General features: G+C 40.6%; 1 protein-coding gene across 4 annotated transcripts in view; it reads right to left on the bottom strand.

Annotated features, from left to right (window-relative positions):
• EPG5 (ectopic P-granules 5 autophagy tethering factor) overlaps window positions 1-21,399 on the bottom strand; it is a 54,469-nt gene that overhangs the window by 22,036 nt on the left and 11,034 nt on the right. For 2 of the 4 annotated variants that reach the window (XM_059837031.1, XM_059837029.1), the window contains exons 7-25: window positions 20,953-21,061; window positions 20,525-20,639; window positions 19,876-20,026; window positions 18,821-18,976; window positions 18,310-18,467; window positions 14,671-14,825; window positions 13,960-14,100; window positions 13,608-13,772; window positions 12,233-12,352; window positions 10,200-10,459; window positions 8,241-8,381; window positions 7,692-7,836; window positions 6,666-6,863; window positions 6,051-6,161; window positions 5,176-5,295; window positions 3,596-3,762; window positions 3,180-3,404; window positions 1,173-1,296; window positions 134-275 (exon numbers count right to left, since the gene is read on the bottom strand). In XM_059837031.1, the coding sequence (XP_059693014.1) occupies window positions 134-275; window positions 1,173-1,296; window positions 3,180-3,404; window positions 3,596-3,762; window positions 5,176-5,295; window positions 6,051-6,161; window positions 6,666-6,863; window positions 7,692-7,836; window positions 8,241-8,381; window positions 10,200-10,459; window positions 12,233-12,352; window positions 13,608-13,772; window positions 13,960-14,100; window positions 14,671-14,825; window positions 18,310-18,467; window positions 18,821-18,976; window positions 19,876-20,026; window positions 20,525-20,639; window positions 20,953-21,061 (2,903 nt within the window). Of the gene's footprint in view, window positions 1-133; window positions 276-1,172; window positions 1,297-3,179; window positions 3,405-3,595; window positions 3,763-5,175; window positions 5,296-6,050; window positions 6,162-6,665; window positions 6,864-7,691; window positions 7,837-8,240; window positions 8,382-10,199; window positions 10,460-12,232; window positions 12,356-13,607; window positions 13,773-13,959; window positions 14,101-14,670; window positions 14,826-18,309; window positions 18,468-18,820; window positions 18,977-19,875; window positions 20,027-20,524; window positions 20,640-20,952; window positions 21,062-21,399 lie in introns of all 4 variants that reach the window. The other 2 variants (XM_059837030.1, XM_059837028.1) reach the window with 1 other exon arrangement.

The following is a 21,399-nucleotide window of genomic DNA, read 5'->3' on the forward strand; positions in this document are numbered from 1 at the left end:
TTGTACCCACAGAAAACAAACCAGATTAATATCTTTATTGACAGGCATCATCAAGCTCCTAAAGAAACCAGAGCTTTGACATCCCAGTAATTCTTGAAGGTGCAGTTCCCTTAACAGCATTTATATCTCTTACCTGACAAAGGGTTGGTGAAATCTCTTTCCCCTGCAGAAGCACAAGTTGGATGTGATTCAAGCTGAACCTGCATCCAAAGGTTCAGAGCTTCCTGAAACTCATGGTGTATGAGTTCCACATTCACATATTCCATCCACAGATCCTGGAGCACAAAAGAATTAAATTATCGTCCCCTGTTTTGGTCAGCACTATGTGCTGTCCACCCATTCCAGTAGCTGGGCAACTAAAGTAACTACATAAAATATATACCCTGCAGTTTTAAGTCAGGAAATTTATTATTAAGTGCAAAAAAACTAAACTGAAGAAAAACACTGAACAATTTTTATTACATATATAGATATCTACTGAAAAGCACTTGTGACACTTAAAGATGAAACCTGACGCATGGTGTAATTTCTAATACATAAGAGACAAAGATAAAGACAGACTACTAAAAATCTGCTCCTAAAAAGGGAATACAAGAGACTAAGATAGTCTAAAACATCACAGCATGATTAACTGCAGCCAGCCTAAAGCAGGCTGCATTTCCAATAGTCATATACACTGGAGGAGTGAAAACAAAGCAAGTATAAGAAATGCCCTTCCAAAATAACTCTTTAGGCTTGAAGAATAGAATAATAGAATAACTGAAGAATAGAACAATACACTCTCACTAACTTATAGCTGAACCTGACATTTTACAGACTATCAACGCAAGCAGGTTTTGGCTTCTAGTCTATTGTTATTTAAAGCTGCAACTTAAATAATCCTCTAACACTAACATAGAATACAAAAAGAATTACAGAGCAGTACAGGAAAAGGATTGTGTTGCAAGAAATGACAGATATGCAAAGAATCTACATCCGAGTCCTCTTTCAAACATAAAGGAAGGCAGTTTGGGATAGCATAGGATTTTAGGAAAAAAGGTTAGAGCTATGAAGGTATCATACATGCTGTATGTGTATTAAAGACCAGTAACACAACTCTCTCACTGATTTCAAAGACTCATTTTAGGAAGTGGACTTTAGATTTCAGATTTTCAGGGTTATTAGCAACCCACCTGTTGATTCTGCATAACTTTAGCAAGTCTATGTGCATCATACTGCTTTGGTAAAGAGGGAATGTATGTATCTCCTTTCTGGAAACTCTCTTCTTCCAACCACAAAATTAAAACATTACAAAGCCTAAGGGAAAAAAAAAAAAAAAAAAGAAGGGAAAAACAATTCAGTGTGAATTTGATTTTTCTGAAGTTAGAATTAGAGCAACAAAAAATGTGACAAGGCGGCATGGTCAAAAAAAGATATTTCAGGCACATTTTCACTTGTTTACTGCCAAGTTAAAGACCCACAGTGGACAGGAGGTACCTAGAAAAATATGAAGGACAGCAACAAAGAGGACAAATTCTGAAAAGGAAAACATTTATGCAAACATTTATGCATAAGACCCAGGACTGGAATAGTATCTTATGTCAGAAAGCATCACCACAATCCCATTCAGAAGACCAATGGAATAAACAGAGTACATGTGAGCAAGTTTGGCTTCCTACCCCAGAACCCCTCTGCAGTTCCTGCTCAAAAAAGTAATGCCTGAGTTAAGTCATATCTTTTAAGTTCTCTTCAGAGTTTCATTCATGGCTAGTTCATTCTCATTTCCTCCTTTGTTAAAACTTTAACATAAATACACCTTTTTTTCAGCTGACATCATTCCACCGACTGCTACCATTTTTACAGTCACACCATCCAAGCCCTTCCTGAGAAGGAAGCACTAGAATGCCATTAAATCTTCACACTGTATTAAATATCACTAGCAAACTCCTGCTTCCTTCATCAGTGTCACTGGTGAAAAAATGGAAGTAGACCAACTCCAAGAATGAGCCCCTATAAACACTACCAATAATTTCCCTCCTGTCTAGGAAACTAGACAGGTCATTAAACTTCCTGAGTGTAAGATTTATTTGGGCATAGAGTACTCTGGTTTTCTGCTGGAGCAGGAAACTTATTTGAAATCAAAGTCTGAAAATATTAATCAAGTTCATCCTGTGACTATCTCTGGATTATTTTTCACAGACAATCAAGTGGGATTTATGATCTCCCTCGTTTGTTTGCACAATACCTACTGACTGCTGAAGGGAGCACTGAGCAGGAGTTCAGATTCCATACATCCAGGGCCCCTGAACAAGGGACTCTTTTCAAATATTTCTAATAATCCTTTCAACTATTTCCTAGCAATATTCATATACTTCCTCAGGTTTAGTGTACATGACGTATAGATATCTATTAGGAGCTACTATCCCTCACAGAAGTGGGCACTCACCAGCTGAGTAGCAGTGAGTGACTATGTCTCCCTCCTTAGCCTACTCCAAGACAAAAAGTGAGACCTGTGGCGAGGTTTTGGTAAGCAGATTTACCATTTTTCAGGTGGCACAGAACAAACTTGTCAGAGCTCACCTTTAGGTTGCTAACGAAGCAAACCGCTTGAACTATGTGTTGAAGACAACAGTAAATTATCTGATGAAGTAATCTTACTCAGACAGAAATTCAGGCCCTGTTCTGTGACAAACATATACACACCAACTAGTCTTTTTACATTTATAGCTGGTAACGTACATATGAGTGGCAGATATGCCTAAATAATAAATATTTTGCCAGCATGGGGCTACCGTTCATTAAAAAGCAAAGCTATTCCCCTAAACGGAGTGACAAACCTATCTACAATGTATTATTTTTAGTAAAAACACCCTGGTCTCAAACTAAACAAGTTATGCAATCAGAGGAATGGATTTGAGCCCAACTATGCACTTGGGGACATGGGTTAGTGGTGGCCTTGACAGTGCTGGGTTAAGTGCTGGACTTGATGATCTTGAAAAGCTTTTTTGAATCTGAATGTTCTATGATTCCATGCTTTTAGAAAGTGGCTGCAGTACATCTAAGGTCACATCCCTTCATTCCTCACACAGCCACAACTGTGCTGTAGCAGTTACTCAGGCACTCAGGCAATTGCATTGATTAATATGAAACAGGGCAGGATTTTTTTTTTTTTTTTTTTTTTTTTTTTTTTTTTTTTTTACCTGACAAGTTCCCTATGCAGCTCAGGTGAAGTCAGGTAATCAGGTGAGCAGCTGGCCTTCTCTGGTGACCTGTCACTGCCCTCAGGACTCTCCACTCTCAGTGCTTTACTGGCAGCATGGTGGAAGTCTGCCACCTCTGTCAGCCGCTGCTTCATCTCATTTAGTAAGTTAACATGAGCTGCACTCTGAAAAAAGCGTCTTCCAATACAGCCATCTACAGGTAATCTAAAAATGAATGAAAAAGCATTACTAAGTCTTGTTGCAAATGTCAAATCAGCATCTCTGCAGACAAACTGGCTCACCAGAGAAGCTGCTGGTACTCACTGCTTTCAGGAGCAGCCAGTGTAATGCACTGACCCTCACTTGCTGTGCACTTAATTAGTGCTTGATAATCTGCTGGAGCAGGTCAGACTCACCCATACTGTGGTCCTGGTCGGTGAAGGTACAGGAGGAAGAATTTCTGCCAGACCAGTGGCATAAGAGGGTGATCTGCAGGGGTAGCAAGGGCCTGGTGAGCCCAGCGGTAAATCATGAGCCTCTGGAGGGAAGGGACGATGGGCAGCTTCAGCTGGGTCTGGGCTTTCTGCAGAAACAACATTTCCACACAAGTGTGGTGCTGTAACAGGCTGTCACAGGTTAACTGAGCAGATTAACACAGTGTGAACACTTGGTAATTACAGAGGAGAAAACTCTGGAAGCAGTCACACATCTGTTACAGGCCTTGAAGGATGAGCTGCCCATCTCACAGTTATGCTGGAGAGCAGACCTACACCTCTGATGCTTACAGACCCCCAGCACGATGGCTCTGACACAAGGCAAACATATGGGACCTGGTGTTAATTACAGTTAATTACTGTTCTTCCTCACAGAAGATGTCCCTGGTTTAGATCTCCAGCACGCTAGTTTTAGCTTTTTCCATATTACATTTAATACAGATCTAGTGAAAATTCAAAATGCACAGTATAACTAACGTGAAGAAGGAACACAGAAGCAAAAGCAGAACAAAATCAAGCAAACTATGAGTAGCAGTATCCCATCTTAGCAACACCACAGATCCACTAAACCATTAAACAGCCTCACTCCAAGCTCCCCTGGACTGTACCTGAAGCAGGGAAATGGAAGGCTTTTCTGAGCTCCCAAGACTGGGAGCAGACCCTGGCACTTCCTCATCCCCTACACCAAACCTCTTTTCCACACACTGCCCACACTCTTTGTTTTCCAGCTAAATCAAGACATGCAAGCTAGAGAACAAATGCTCTCCAGACCAGCTCCAAGGATACAAGGCATGTACTTGTCACAGGCCAAACAAACCTATTTTTCCAGGGCCACTTCCTTTATTGAAACACACTGAAAAACCTGAGATAAAGAATGGGCCAAAAGTTACACTTTGAGAATGGACAGCTTTGGTTTCCACTTGCTTCTCTCCAGAATTTCTAACTGAATTTGAGCAAAGAAGCTGTAAAAGGCTGCAATATAGCCTGAAGTACAGCTGATTAAGTGCCTTATTAAAGGAGAGACCTGAATAGTTTTGAAAGCCTTGGAAAATAATTCAGAAAGCAGAGAAAAGCAAAGGCCAGTCTTTTGCACAATTCAGGCCATCTGAGAAATCCTCTGTTTGAAATTCAGACACATTTTCCCACCTAAAAAATAAGCACTCCCCACATCAGGGGTATAGAATAAATCCACTGAAGGTTGTGAGGCATTTAGATAACCCAGAAAATTATGCAAAAGCACAAAATTAGTTTTCTGTAAATATTTAGTAAAATCAGGTATTTCCATTGTAGCTTTTAAGCGTAAAAGAACCCAAATACACTCAAAATGTCAATGAAGATTTCCTTGCAGTGTATTTGCTCCTGCACAGCCAAGTAAATCATTATTCATACATTTATCCTGGTAAGGAAGTAGTACATAAGAGAAAAACTAAATTATACAGGGGAACACTTTTCTCCAGCAGTTTTCTCTAATTTTAATGAAAAGAGATGACCAGTTTTCTCACCTTCAAAGCTTGATCAGGAGTTAAAGCATTGATAACCAGCTCCCCCTCCACAACTCTGCGAAGCTGTGAATCTTCTTCAAATATTGATTCCATATTTAACACTGTCCATGCAAACCAGACCTGGACAACACAGAAATGACAAAGATATTGGTAACAAAATGGCAGGGGGCAGGTTCAGGAAGCTTGATGATTTCTTAAGAGGAGTAAGTGTTTGATGGATTCTCATGGCAGAGTTGCAAAAGGTGCTATCACATCTCAATAACAAAACCTCTTTATCCTTAAAGTCAAACTTCCCCTTTGTAAGACTTTGGGAAAGAAGAGGAAAAGTAGACACAACTGACAGAATCACCCAGGGAGCTGTGGTGGAAACAACCTTCTCAAACTCAGTAAAATAAGATCTCCCCTCTTCCGCCTGCACTACACATCTTTGTCTGGGGTACTGTGAGGTTTTTCTTTCCTTTTTGCTTAAATAAGGAGCTCACTTAAGCAGAGAGAAAATAACTCGAATTCAAAATATTTATCAGATAAAGACTGACCTGAAAAAAAAGTCAGGCTATACAGATTTTGCCTTGTTAAACAAATCAAGAACAACAGTAGATTAGAAGAAAATTTAACTAATAAATCCTATTATATGAATTCTTGGATGAAGATTAGACAAACTCTCCCTGTGCAAAACATCCATGTTCCTTTTAGTGCAATAAAGCATTTCTTAGGCTAAACTGGGATTTTATCACAAGAAAACTCTGGGACAGGAAGAAAAAGTGACCAAGAAGAAAAACTGAAAAAAAAACCAACCCCAAAAAACCACCACCCCACAACAAACCCTAAACCAGTATGCTGCTTTTCCCAACATAAAACACCATCATGGCACTCACCTGAGAGGAGTTGGCATTGCTCTCCACAAAGGATGGTGTGACATTGCCTGCCACGATCCAGCTGACCAGTGAAGACAGCATACCCTTGTCACAGTGATAGCCCAAAGCATTCTGCACAGAAACAGAAAACATTTGGGTTTTTTTCATGACCAGGTGATTTAGAAGCTACAGGTGGATCGCTCAATTTTTATGCAGCTTCCTTCCACCTCCTGTTGCTACTTTCCAACCCCAGCTCAGCCAGGCACCACTTGAAATGCCTGCTTGGACTTTCTATTTCAGTGAAAAAATCCTGTTGCAGTAACTATTTCTGACTTTTTCAGGAGTGGGAGCTCCATTTTTGTCCTAAACACTCCATCAAAGATTTGCAATGCAAAGAAGACAAACAGCAATAGAATTCATATAAAATAAAAACTGTGTTGCAAAGTGGTTTTAGTAGTAATTATTATCATTATTATTAAAATAACTGACATTTCATTAATTTTGACCCACAAAGGACTTCACAGTCATTCTTGTTGCACTTCAGGAAAATACGTTCCCACCAAAATCCGACTGTGCAACACATGAGCTGATCATTTACCCAAGAGCCACACCAGAACACCACAGCTATTTATTTACCTTGTGCTGCTGGTAAAGCAGCTTTTGCACACAGTCCTCCTGGCTGTACTGAAAAGCAGCTTTGCACAAGTCATCCAGCAGGCAGAGCGTGGCCCGGTCCCTGTGCCACAGCTGCTGGCTGGTGAGGACCTGCACCCAGAACTCCAGGACTGCAGCTGGCCCCACTCCATTTGGATGGTCACTTAGGAAAATGTGAGTCTGACAAATTAAAGGGTAAAATTGGTCAACAGATCACAGCTTTTAGTAAAGCTTTAGAATTTATTGGAGGACTGCTTTTTTTGCTTGAGGCTGTAGAGCTATCTTTAAATTAAAATAATTCACAACAACACTATACCCAAGTAAGGACATCTTTGTCATCTTCAGCCTCCAAACTTCTGCAGATTCTGAAGCCTAAAGAGCAGAGGATCTTGTGCAGTCAGCAAAAACAGACACAGAAGCCTTAAGCAGGACACCTGCAGGCATAAACAGCACCTATTTGCAAAGTCCAGGCTGGTGTTCCTGCAAAAGGCCTTCCCAGAGTAGGTCTGTTTCCACTATCCCTCTCTAATGTTGGAGGGCCTTGGGTTTTGACCTCTCTGCATTTAAAAAAACACTACTGCTCGCTAACTCAAGAACATTTTTTCTATTCCAGGGCCCTAAATTAATGGCAAAAAGCAGAACTTGCAAACATTAATATCTCTGCTGCATTCCTCAAATAACACAGACAAGAAAGGAGTACTGCATTTTACATTTCCTTTTTTAAAGGAAATGTAAAATTTTCCCATACCAGTTTTGACCTGGTATGGGAAAATAAATTTTCCAAGAAGTTTGAAAAGTAAATATTGTTGTTAGTGTCACATGCATTGCCAGACTTAGGCAAATTTAAGCAGGAGCAAACCAAACCCAACTACCAATGCTTGATACAGGGTACTCTGTGATTGAACTGCTAAGTTCAGTATCCTTTCTAACCTTTAACACTAACTCAGTCAAATAAGCTTGGTTTTAAACGCTCTCTCCCCCCTTTTCTTTTTTAAATAATCTTCTTACCTGTATCATACTACTGAGCAGCTTAACATTTTCCCCATAGTTCACTCCTGTCAAGTGCTGTGTCACTTTATGGGTAACCTGCTGGGTCACTCCTTGAGGGACTCCACTGTCCAGATGAAGGAACAGTTCCACATAAGACAAAAACCTAGGGATGTCAACAAATTAAATTAAAATACCTCTTACTGCGTATTAAATAGAAAGCCTGCTTCTAGAGAATTTAAAATCAGCTCAACAGCACCAGTGTGACACATACAGAAAGGCTTTGATTCACAACCACAATGCAGATTTAATTGCTCCAGTTCAGCCATACACTGGGCACAGTATGAACATTTCACACCAGCCTGTAATTTAAGGCAGCTCATCAGAACTAAGTATCAGTTCAGTTCTTGATCTACATCAGCACCCAAATCTTACTCAGGATTTGTCTGGGAGACTATCAGGTGCCTAAACCAGAAGATTATTATTAACTTTTACTGCAACTATGAATAAATTAGGTAAACAAATGTATAACATTTAAAAATTAACACATTATGAACATATAATGCTTACTGTTCATTCTTCAGGAGGTAATACTGGCAAGAGTAAAACAAGGGTAAAATTTTATCCAGCACATGAACTACTGTTCTCAGATGTCTAGACTGGACTAGTACACCCAAAAGAGGGATCCCTTCAGCACAGAATTTCTCGATGCTGTCAGGAAACAAAACAAAAAAATTTAAGAAAAACACATTTGTTATCAGCAGAAAGAGGGACAAGGTGTTGATTTAGTTTTTACTAACTGAGATGTAAATACATTCATAACTTTACACTTTATCTTTGAAAATATAAATAGATAAATACACAGCTCTTTTCTTCAGCTGTAGGAATCACTCAATAGCTGACAGATTTGCCAAGTACTTCCTTCTCAAATATCTACTAAGTATCTCCTTTCTTCCCAAATCCCTTCTGGGGATCAGTGTCCCATCTTCCAAAAATCACTAGAGATGTAAGTCTTCATCAAGTTTCTATCACTTTAAACTCACTATTCTTGCCTAACTTGGACAATTTGCCTCCCTCTCCAGGGAAAAGAGCAAAGGCCAAACAGAGAAGGTGCAGGGAAAAAGTCTAAAGAGGTTCTTTGGGTTTCTGTTTCATGCTCAAAGTTATGGAAAAATTTCCACTCAACCTGATATACCTTAATATCAGTCTCAAACTACTCCAGTGCTTTAAAGTATCTATGGCATAATCTTATCATGAAGCAATGGCTTCCTTGGGGAAGGAGAAGAAAGGCCAGATAATTTTTACTTAAAAGAGTAACGTAATATTATATATAGAAACCAAGTTAGTGAAAATCTTGAACAGCACAGCACATAACCAAAGGGATCACAGACTCAGGGAAAAGAGTTCTGGTGAGAACTGATCAAATTTTGTGTGTCTCTGTATGTCACACAAGAACATTTGATTACCTCCAAAAGCCTTACCTACAAACCAGCTAGAAGCACTGGAAAAGACTGTGCTGGATCACAGTCATGGCTAAGAGGTTCACTGCTCTTATTATGCTCTTTATTCACCATTCCCAGAGCGAGTGGGCTTTTTCTCCTCACTATTTTCTGAATGCAGTACTGCCCTAATAAAAGAAATTACCTCTAGAGCAACCCTTTCAGTAACTGTGGTTCAAAGTTACTCCTGTCCAGAGAAATTATTGTGAAGCCTCAGTTTCAGTACTATTTCTTATGACTAAACCCTAAAGTGCAGAAGGCAAAAAAGTACTACTAGCAAAATAAAGGAAATAGCTGGTTGTTTGAAAGAATTTAGGAATAATTTCTTCACAAAAAGGATTATTAAGCACTGGAACAGGCTGTCCAGGGAGTTGTTGGACTCCCCATCCCTGGAGGTGTCCAAGGAATGACATGGCACTCAATACTCTGGGTTGGGTGACAAGATGGGGATTGGTCACAGTTTGGACTCAGTGACCTTGGAGGTCTTTCCCAACCTAAATGATTCTGGGATTTTGTGAAACTACTATCACAGAATCACAGAAATATAGGGTTGGAAAAAACCCTGAGATTATCCAGTCCAGACCCCTCCAAGGCTGGGTTACCCAGAGCAGGAGACAAAGGAATGAGTCCAGGTGGGTTTGGAATGTCTCCAGAGAGGGAGAATCCATGACCCCTCTGGGCAGCTGTTCCAGGGCTCTGCTATCCTCAGCATAACGAAGTTCTTCCCCGTGTTGAGGTGAAACTGCTCGTGTTTTAGTTGTGGCCATTGCTCGCTGAAAAGAGTCCAGCACCATCCTTTAGACACCTGCCTTTGAGATGTTTATCAGCATTAATGAGATCCCCTTTCGGTCTTCTCCAGACTGCCCAGGCTCAGCTCCTCCTAAGAGAGATGACAAGCTGCTCGACCCCTTGCATCACAAGCTCTCTACTCTTTAAATGGGCACAAAGCTGTTAACAACAGCTCAGCATTAGGGAGGCTGCTCAGTCTCTGGGGCCATCCAGCCGAGGCAAACACCCAAAAAGCCCTCACCTGTGTCCCAGGGTGGTCATTGCCAGTGCCAGGTAGCAGCCAATGGGGACATTTGCCTTGACAGCCTTGAGCAGGGGGTGCAGGGTGACCGACTCGGCCGTGTCCAGCGCGCTGTCGCACACGGGGACAGCCAGCCCACTCTGCTGCACCCCACGGTCATTCCTGTGCAATTTCAGCCTCAGAACCAAACTCCACGCCCACTGATTGAAGGAAGTCTCTGGGGTTTCCCCGTAGCGAACGATGCTGGCCAGGTAGGAGACCTGGAACAGAAGAGCAGCAGGAATGAGAGGAAGCACAGCCATGACACAGCATGTGTGGCACTGGACAGGGACTTGGTCCATGGAGGGGGAACTGGATCATCTCTGGGGTCCCTTCCAACCCAAACCTAGGATTAGACCAACAGCAATTATTTTTTAGACATACCATGTAGTTTATCTAACCACTCTCTTCCTATGGCCTCGATTTCTACCTCCCTCTCCTTCCCCCATCCCTTTAAGTAAAAGCTATCAACTTACACTGTCTGCTTAAACTTTTCCAAGCTATACACTGATCATGAATTAAATTTTAATACTAAAAAACAAAACAAAAAAAAAAAACTGGCACAACCTTCAATAATGTTTAAAACATTTAAGACTGCTAGTGAAAGGAAACAGAAAAATCCATGCAAAAATATTATCTGTCAACAAAAAGCCTAAAACCTGGCAGGCTCTCCTTAGAAAAAACCTGTATGTGGACATGCAGAGTCACGTGTATGTGTCCACTGTCACAAAGACCATGTCTAGATCACAAGGAATGATAAATCTCTGCAGAAAAAATATGTACATGTTCTGACAGAGCAGTGTAAATTGCAGAGCTGGAGGGCAATGCATATATTTCATCTTCTCTGAGTAGGGGTACAAGAACCTAAGCACTATTTTCTCTCAAATTCTAGTTATAGGCTCATGCAAGTCAGGACACATTCACCAGCACAAGTTGCAACTAGGGCTAACACTGGCTTAAGAAAGAGAACAAGACAAAAAACCATGGGTAAGTAATGCAGAGGAGCAAGTCAGAACAGCTCAGAGACAACGAGGAATATTCAGAGTGTGGGAAGAAAAGTCTGGGGGAAAAAATACAGAGGAGGAGAAAACACCATACAAAAAATACTGAGAAGACAAAGCCCAGGCCAAAACCTCTTGGACTGAATATCCAACACAGGGATTTTTTAACTTTGATCTTTCTATCCTTCCATTTGCATTCTGTAACTTGGAGCTATTCCCTCCTGAGTCCAGTGTGCTGTAAAATCAATTTAATGAATGCCTGTGGTGTGTTCAGGTCACGTACCACTGCCCACTGCTGAAAAGCTCCAAAAGGGATTAACACTTGAGTCTTCAAGTAAGGTAAGAGCTGGAGTGAGTTCTCTTACGCTCACCAGTGATGAAAAATAGCCTTCCAATTTTATAGTAAGTACTGTCTACCTCTGCATGAGTAAAGCAGGAGCAGTTTGTGACTATTCACAAATCTGCAAGTGTGTCCATTTCAAGAAAGATGGAGAGAGACTGTTAAGAGCATGGAGTGACAGGACAAGGGGGAATGGCTTCAAACTGAGAGAGAGTAGATTTAGATCAGATACTAGGAAAAAATTCTTCCCTGTGAGGGCGGTGAGGCCCTGGCACAGGTTTGTCAGAGCAGCTGTGGCTGCCCCTGGATCCCTGGAAGTGTCCAAGGCCAGGCTGGGTAGGGTTTGGAGCAACCTGGGCTCGTGGAAGGTGTCCCTGCCCATGGCAGGGGGTGGCACTTAGGGTCCCTTCTATCCAAACCACTCTATGATTCTGTGATTCTCACACAGTTTCTCAACAGAAGCCTAACAGAATTTTCAAACAGCTCTGTGGGGGCAGACAACACTGAGTGTTGGTATGTTACAAAATTGTAGTCAGATAAAGAACAGCTTTAAAAAGAAGAAAAAAAAAAGAGTGAAAACAAGGTCTTGCCCTGCAGCTTTTCCCATTTACAGCATCCATAAGTTATTGCATTTAAGTAAGAAGAAAGGATACCTGTTTTATGCTTTCAGAAAGCAACCCAGCATATGGTTTTTGGGAGAGATATTTCTGATATGCTTCCAGGACCATCAATGCAACTTCAGAATGGACAGCTGGATCCAGGTGAAGAGTATTCTGCTAAAAACAGTGTCAGAACACAAAACCTTGAGTCATTTAAGAGTTCTCTACAACTGTACATTCAGCTGCACCACAGAGAAATAAACCCTAGTCTTTTTCTGGCTGTTCAAATTAATTACTCCAATATCTAGGCAAAAATATTGCCCAGTGGAAAAATTTCAGCTCAATGTCAAAGACTACCAGGCTCACACTGGGCAATACAAAGACCAACAATTAGATTCTTTTTTTTAAAGGCATCATAACATTCACTTTCCACATGCATTTTATTAACACATGATAATTAATCCAAAAATTCATAGATGCCATTTTAAATTAGACAACACAGACACTTGAACTCTTGCCTTTAAAAACAAAACCAAATCCCATCACCATGTTCTTTATATGAAAACACAGCAATTCCTCTATCAAATGCCACATTAAAGAGTCATTTTTCCCCACATCAAAGGGTACACACATGGCATTGCTATTGCACAGCAAAGAATTCTGTTAATTTTCCCTAACATTCATTTTTATTTACAAGTCTACAAGAAAGAGGGAGAATAGTCAACAGTCATGTACAACCATCAGCACAGCAAAGAGAAGAGCTCAGCATGACCAAATGTACAGAATGCAATGTGAACTAAATCACTGAACACAGGCAACATTATTCCCCCAATCTATTTCTGTTTTTCTCTGAAACAGCATTCACCCTCAATTATATCCTGAACTCATGGAGCTCCTGGAGCAACCCAACATTATAAAATAATTCCCCATCATTTAGATGATGCTCAGAGTTTTGAAATGTCTCATTTCAATCACTAGTTTTCTTGCACAGTGAAAAACATACCTAGATATCAACATGCAAACTACAGTCACACCAGTCTCCTGGACATTTTTGGAAGATTCCTCTATTTCTGCTAAAAGCATTTGCTTTTAAAAAGCATTTCTTTTTAAAATGCTAAAAGCATTTTAATCATGTGATAGATAAAAAATTGTCCTGTCAGCTATTTCCTCATTTAGAGAGGGAAAAAATCCCTGCTTAAGTATCTCTTTGAAATTCATCTGCCGCACTGTGAGAAAGCAGCACAAGCAAATCTTCAGGCAGAGTGCTGTAAAATTATTATGACATTCCCATTTTGTGCCATTAGGTGTACACCCACAATATAAAAAGCATGCAATTAACTGTTTTCAAATTCTGCTCTACTCCCAAGCTGAGTTAAACTTTTGCTCTGAAAGAGTGAGAAGGTTCAAGGCTCCTGTTCTCAATACCTACATGCTCACCAAACCCCCAGTTCAGCCCTTCCAAGATAATGCAAGCCAGTTTATTCTCCACTGCTGTCAGGCTGTAATTCAACAACCAGTCACGGATCAGGGCTATCTCAGATGAAGAAGGCTTCCACAGGTACAGAGGCAGCTCTTTAAACAGATATAAAGAAACCTTTGAGGAAAGAGAACAAAAAGTGCAAATCAGTACTCAGCACAAAACAATAATCACCACTGTGCCCTGCTATCTGAAAGGGAGGTGTGACCAAAAACCCAACAGAGAGCTCTTCAACACATCCATTCATAATAACCTGGTATGGCCTCTGATTTAAATTATTTAAATTACAGACATCAGCACTTACCATCCCCACCTTCTCAATGGTCTCTCTAATCCGATCCAGCAGAACAGAAATAATCTGTGTGTGGATGCTGGCAATGGCTCCCAAGAGTTCACGACCAACCTTGGAAAACGTCTCCCTTGTGGAAAGACTAACATAGGACACCTGAGAAGATGAGCAGGGAGAAGTTATTGATTCTGGCTGACCTTCACTAACATGGAAATAAAATGTCTTCTGGAGAACAAATTGCTCTTGGTCATCACAGTCAAAGTTGATAAACACCCATTTGAGAAGTGAAACTGATTACTCTAAAAGACCAGGAAAGTTCTGTGTCAGAGTGACAAAATAATGTCCAAAACTAAACACAGGACCAGCACAGCCACAGGCTAAAAAAATCCCAAAAAAAAAAAAAAATCCCACCAAAAACAATGGAAAAAACATCACATAAGGAATTCCAGAGCTACAAGTTAGGCCCGCATGAGAAAAAAAAACCAAAATAAATGTATTTTTATTTATTTGTTTCATTCTGGCTTCACTTACAGAAACGCTCTTCTTTTTCCCAGAAAAAATAAGTACTTCAGGCAATTTTAATTCACTGCTTTTTTAACAAGTAGCACTTTTTTAATTCCATAGAAGAACAAACTACAGAAGCCATGAAAGCTTGACACCTTCCACTGTTACAAATAAAAAGAGCATTTTCATTCTTTTCCTGAATGGACCAGTAACGTTACTCACCTCATATATCTCCAAAACAACGATTTTGATAAAATCCTCATCAACATCAGCCCGTTTGGTTTGTGCCATCTGAGCAAACGTGGTGAGCAGACAAATTTCTTCTGAGCAGTTCATTGACTGGAGATACTTTTCAAACTGTGCAAGGTGCTCTGGATCTAGAAAAAACAAAGTCAAGTGAAAGAAACATTACACAAGTGCAATAGGACACACACCAGCAGCATTTATATAGTTATTCACTCAAAATCCCAGAGAAGTGATCTGTGGAGATCATTCCATGCCAATTACAAATAAAAATTCTGCAAGTATCTAGCCCCAGGTCTAGATTACACCCAAGAGCTATAAAGAAAGGCCAGTCTGGGCCTTCCAAATACAAGAAAAACCACTGGATGCATTTGTTTGGAATTCATCTATGAAAACAGAGAACTGAGCCTGCCCAAGCAGGAAGGCTAAGATATGCTTCCACTCAAACTCAAGGCAGGGTTCCTCTTTAAACCCAAAAGAGATATTGCTAAAAGGAAATAAACATTCCATTCCTCAGGGCATGGGACAACAGGAAGGTAATGATACAAAGGAACCTATACAGGGCTTTAAATTTTTTTTTTTTTTTTTTTTTGTTTCTTCCAAACAACTTTAAATAGAGTCTGTGCAGCAAAACAAGCACTGGAAGAAGCATTTGAGCTGTAAAAAGTTTTGGAGAGTAAAGTGCCTTCTGTGAACCACAACATGCCAACAAACACTGTTTACAGTGATTTTATCATAGCAGCTGAATATACAAAAAAAAAGCATCCATTGTGCACTCAGCTACCTGACCTGGACGTGCATGTGCTCAGCGTGCTTGTGATCAAACACTGGCACTTAGGTTACATTCTATTTTAAGGGCTTTCAAGAATTTTGCAACTGTACTCCAACCTGAGAAGGTCAGACATGTACAGGCAAAACAGCTCATGGAACAGCATGCTAGAGGATTGTGCAATTTAAGAAAACAGTTTCTTCCAAACAGTAAAAGAAACCACACTGCTGATAGATACAGCAGGCAAACAGGGGGTGCCTCATCTACTCACCTCCATTTCCTAATGCTATTTTTTATCCTTAATGCAGAAGTTACAGACAATTCTGTTTCCCCTTCTACTTCAGGGTTTGGGGTTTTTTTTAACATGATGCAGAAGGACATTAAAAACGACCACATCATTACTGTATCTAAAGTCACAGCAGGGTGACAGTGAGGAGAAGGGGTCAGCTGTGGGCTCCACACTGACCTCAAACCCACACCAAGCCATAGCCTGGGACTGAAGATGGGGACAAGGAATAAGGGAAACAGAGAGACTCCACCTAAATCCTGTCCTCTCATGGTGGAGAAATAACATCATCACCATCAACTTGGTACTTGACCCTATTCCTTTCCTCTAATCACACTACAATTCAAGTTCAGGATGCCCTAAAATCACTGACTTCTCAAATCTTGTTACTGGCAGCAAGGAAACAAATAAAATCATAGTATCCTTGGATTAAAGGGATATTAAATATTATCTAGTTTAAAGTCCCTGCCATGGACAGGGATGCCACTCACCAGAACAGCTACTATGCTTCTGATGCCTGAGGATTTTCGCTTTTATATTTTTTATGTATTTGTAATCCTGCAATTCTTTAGTGTATAACCCTAAACTCCATATACAGTGTTAGCTACAGCTTTCCTATTTTGGTCAGACAAAACAATTCTTCTCTAGGCCTGGGAATCAAGGGATTATGGGAATCAACCTTACTACCTCAGACCCTGAGAAATGTAAACAAAAGTGAATTGAGGGAGAGCAAACTTGTGGTAAAGTTGCAGCTTAATTACCTGAAGCTGCAATTGGAAGATTAATATGCAAATGCACCAAACTTAAAAAAGTATGAAAACCCATGACCCGTTGTCCATATTTTGGGTGCAGCCCCTGGGGAGGGGGGGGGGGGCTTTGTCTGCCCAAAGTGTACCTGAAGGCCCTTCAATAAATATAACTGCTTTTTATCGCCTTAATTTTGTCTGGCCTCTATTTTTAGGTAATCCCAAAAATGCATTGCTCCCAACCCCTATGGACTTGATGCCTAAAGCTTCCATCAATTACAAACGTTTGCTTCCACCTGCAGATTCACCACCCTTTTCTCATGCTTAATTTGGGAGAGGAAATCACTAAAAACCAAGAGAATGTTAATGTCATGGTCTTCCAGGGTATGAATTACAGGAAATAAGGCATCAATTTGTTAAGTGTCCATTGAAAGAAAATATTTCAGAAGATTGGATGGATTTCACTGGAAGAACTGCTCATATTCCCTGTCTAGGTCTAGACACTGGTGGAAAACAGTATTATGCTGACAGAACTCACTGAGGAGAATGAAGAGGATAAAGAAATCCTGAATCAGCATACCAGGGACTTTGAAACATAAGTTAGCTAGAAGCAAAACAACGCCTGAAAAAGATAATTACATAAAAGAAAAATCTGTGTTTGTTACTGCAACCCATAATAGATGCAGTAAAAATGTTCTAGCAAAACCAAAAATAAAGATGTTCTACTGACACAGTGTAACAGCTACTGTTTTGGCTGGCAAGTGCTTATCAGATCAGCACCTCATCAAGTGCACACAACTACAATCTTGGTATCTCTCTCCCTTTCTGTGTAAATCACCTTAAAAGCTACCTGGTATTACACAGAGTCCAGATACTCAGTACCCTCCAGAATCACCATTTTCTCCTGCTTCTCCATCAAGACTGGGTCTATGGGGTAACAGCAACCTGGGATACCAGCCAGCTGAGAAGTAAAACTGACAAAAACGAGATCTGCTCTCCCTGAAGACAGCAATGAAGCTGTAAAGTAGGGAGCAGTAAACTGTTTGTTTACCTGGCCCCCTGTCAATCAAGTCCTGAAATATTATCCATGAATGCAGCAGCAGAGGGAAACCAGCATTCCAGCTGGCCTTTAAATAGTTCTGCTATGGCTGAAGCACCACATTAATTGTGGAGATCAGCATGGGACAAAAGTCAAGAGGAAATAATAATAAAGTGCGCCACTGAGGACAAGAAATGCATGAAAAGAAGGCTTGAGATAAAGGAAACATAGGTGGGGATGATAAGCAATCTCCCACAATGTGAGTTTCTAAAGCCAAAATTAGCAAGTTTAGTGGGAAAAAAAAGGAGGACTCTAAAAATATGTTACTTATAGAACTATCAGCAGCTCAACAGTCAACCAGTCACAAAAAAGAACTCAAAAAACAACAACCAAACCCAGCCAAAAAACTGCCACACCAACCCTAAGTGATATAGAAGTCTGCACTTTAGGATTTAAGCCTTACTCTCCAAATACTGTTGAAGGTCAAGATGGGAAGTTATACAAGAATACACAAGAGGTACCTCCTGCATGTCACTCTTGCAGCTCTGAGGTAGCCACAGAGAAAAACCAGCACAGTAAATTTATCAGTTGCTGTTAAATGACAATTTGGGCAAACAGGTACTGGAAAACCATGAATTGCCCAAGACATTTCAGCAACCACTGGACCAGACATGCTGCCAAGGGGGCATTCAGCAATGCAGCCTGCAAAAAGTTAAACCCACAGCTGATGCAGCAGCAGCTGAATGATTAGCATTGGTTCTGTGTGGGGGAATTTTACCTTTGAGTCTTTGCTTGCAGTCAGCAGGCTGAAGAGTAGAGCAGAGCTGCTCCAGGTGCTCATTCTCAGCACAGTGCATGACAAAGAAGAGCCTCCAAAGCATGCTGCTGGACAAGGTTCCATAAGGCATCTCAGACATGAACAGCCAGACTCCCAACCTGTTGGATTTGAAGAAGTACTTAGGAACAGTTCCACCCTGGTAAGCCCCAACATTTGGAAAGAAGACATCACTGGCCCACACTTCTGCTATGTGACAGAATTAGGAATGTGAGGATGTGTAGTAGCACCTCAAATTCTGAGCCAACCACACTGTGAACTGACCAAGATTTCAGAGCTTCTGTCAGGTGCTACAATTCATGGCCTAATTCCTCCCCACCTTGATGCTACCAATGCACTGAAAAATCCTACTTATTTCAGTCTTGTTTAAACCATTAAGTATTTAAAGTTATTTCAAATCCCAGTTTCAAGTATTCAACTCCTCCAAAACTAAGCCTGTGAAGAGATTACCCACCTTTTTGCCTTCAGAACATGTAGAACAGCTCTAAAAAACAGCTCATCAAACTCCAGTTGCAATTTCTCCACAGAGTAGGGGTGTTCTACTGATCCATACTGTTTATTGCCACTAACATACTGGGCCCAGTGGTCACTCACATGACACAGGGTCATCCTACACAGCAGAGCAAACAAGCCAAAGAAGGATCATTAAATATGTCACCACCAGAGGAAAACACAGACAAGGGCAACCAGATTAGAGTCTAGCCACAAGAGACATGTCCAACATTTTGCCTTCTGAGTTCCAGAGGTTTCTATACAAATTGTATCAGTCAAATTTCTTTGTTCTCTTTCCTTGGTTTTGCAAGCTCACAAGGCACAATATTCTGTTAACAACAAATAAGTTTGTGTGTGACCTTTGGAGCCTTAAGGAAACTGTACAGGATGAAATGGCAGAAAGCTCATACAGGAATAATTACACTGAGAAAGCTACTGCCCCCATAACACAAAGAAAAAGTTGGATTTTGTTTCTGATTTGACTGTCTTCCCCCTTGAGAATACACTTGTAGAAGCCATACAGAGTGAATGCTAGAGATTTAAAAATAAAGAGCAGCATTTAGGCTCCAATTACATTTACTTACTGCAACAACAGGACAATTTGTAGGGAGCAAACTAAAAACCCCTAAACAATTCTGGGTAACAACAGAAACAAAGCAGTAACATTGGTTATAGATAGGGGAAATTCAAGGAATTCCTGTTTGTTGGGTTTCAGTCAGTACCCAAGACAAGCCTAACAACATCACTAATGGAAGTCAGCCTGGTGCTCCACAGCTCATCTGGCTCCTTTGCACCCACAGCATTTAGATTTTGCAATTCCCCATTTCAGATTCCCAGACTGGCTAAGGCTGAACTGACCAAATGTCAGAATGAAACCCACCTGAGAACTGTTTGGGTGGGGTTTGGATTTTTTTGGTAGCTTGATGGTTGTTTCTGGGGATTTTTTAGCAGCTCTAAATATCTATTGTATGTATAAAACACATTCAGTCACACTCCAGAAGAAAAAAATTCTCTTACTTGATGAGTTGACCAATTCTCTTCACAAACTGTCGGTACCGTGCTCTGTTAAATGTTTCTAATCCCATAGACAGAAGTTCCACTAAGGAGTTTGCAAAGGCAAAAATCTTCATCATCTTCTGGGGAGAAGTTTTTTCAGGAAAATAAGCACCTAAGAGAGAGACACAAAAATAAGTGTCCAAATAAAAAAAAGTGAATTCTGGATTTTTAAGTAACTTAACAAGCACTCAAAGCAACAATTCACCATATTTTGAACTGGAATGTATGCTTTGTTTATGAAATGAACAATAAATACCTGCTAAGTACAAAAGTGCAAATAAACTATGCAGGTAATAAGACCTCTGGCAAGCAATTACAACTAAAAGGTGAGGGGGAAAGTAGCTCTGAAATCACTTTTGGGAGTTAACTGACAACCAAACCCAAACTAAGGGAAAAAGACTCTAATGACTTGCATATTGCTAGGAGGTTTTTATTTATCCCATACACATGGCACATACTTCCATCTCATCTCTTTAGCCTGTGAGCTGCTGCACAGGTTCATTATTATTTTTCTCAGAGTTTCATAGTACAGCAGCACTCTTGGCAGTGGCAGTCATTAATATAACTAGCATAAGCAAAATGAAGAATAACTCTCTAGCAACTGACTTACCTTCAGACGTAAACCCGAGGAACTGCTGAAAGAGCTCATGAAATGGGAACTGTGACAAGAGAGCAATCAAGTCATCTTCCAAGAGTAGAATCCAGCTTGTTTCAGGATCCTCATCCTATAGATAAATACAGGTGTTTTCAGTAGCTCTACAGTAAAACCAGTAGTGAAGGGCTTCACTATTGTACTAACTACAGTTTTGTTAGGAGTAACTGAAATACTTGAATTCTCTCTGCTAATACCCACTACTGGAAGCTCCACTCTACAGTTATACCACAGAGAGAAAATGGGACTAAAATAGAAGCAAATTCAAATCATGCTTTTTAACTTAGTAAGTCAGGTTTTCTTCACCCATTTCACAAAAATCAACGAGCTTGAACAAAAGCAAAAAGGACAAAACAAAGAGAAACAAAAGAAATCATCTGCTGTACCTCTTCTCCTCCTTCATCTACCAGAGTCCAGTTCCCAGATTCCTTCCCAGAAGAAGAGGAACTTTTCCTTTCACTTGGTTTCATATGGCACATGAAGTCCACACGATTTCTGATTTAAAGTGAAAAATCAAGTATAAAAAAATTAGAAAATTAAAAATTCTGAATTCAGTAATCTTTCAGTTAAGGGAAGACATTAAAAAATCCAGATGCAAGAGGAAGAAATTAGCAAGCAAAGCAGAAAGATGCCTGGCAGAGAAGGCCCTTGGGGTGCTGGTGCCAGGGACTGGATACAAGCCCAGGGTGCCCAGGAGGGCAAGAGGCCAATGGCCCTGGGCTGTCCCAGCCAGGCTGTGACACAGCCCCAGGGCAGTGCCTGTCCCTGTGCTGGCACTGCTGAGGCACCTCCAGGGCTGGGGACAGCTCTGGGCCCTCAGGACAGCAGAGACA

This window comes from Haemorhous mexicanus, chromosome Z (genome assembly GCF_027477595.1).
Source record: "Haemorhous mexicanus isolate bHaeMex1 chromosome Z, bHaeMex1.pri, whole genome shotgun sequence".
Classification (NCBI taxonomy): Eukaryota; Metazoa; Chordata; class Aves; order Passeriformes; family Fringillidae; genus Haemorhous; species Haemorhous mexicanus.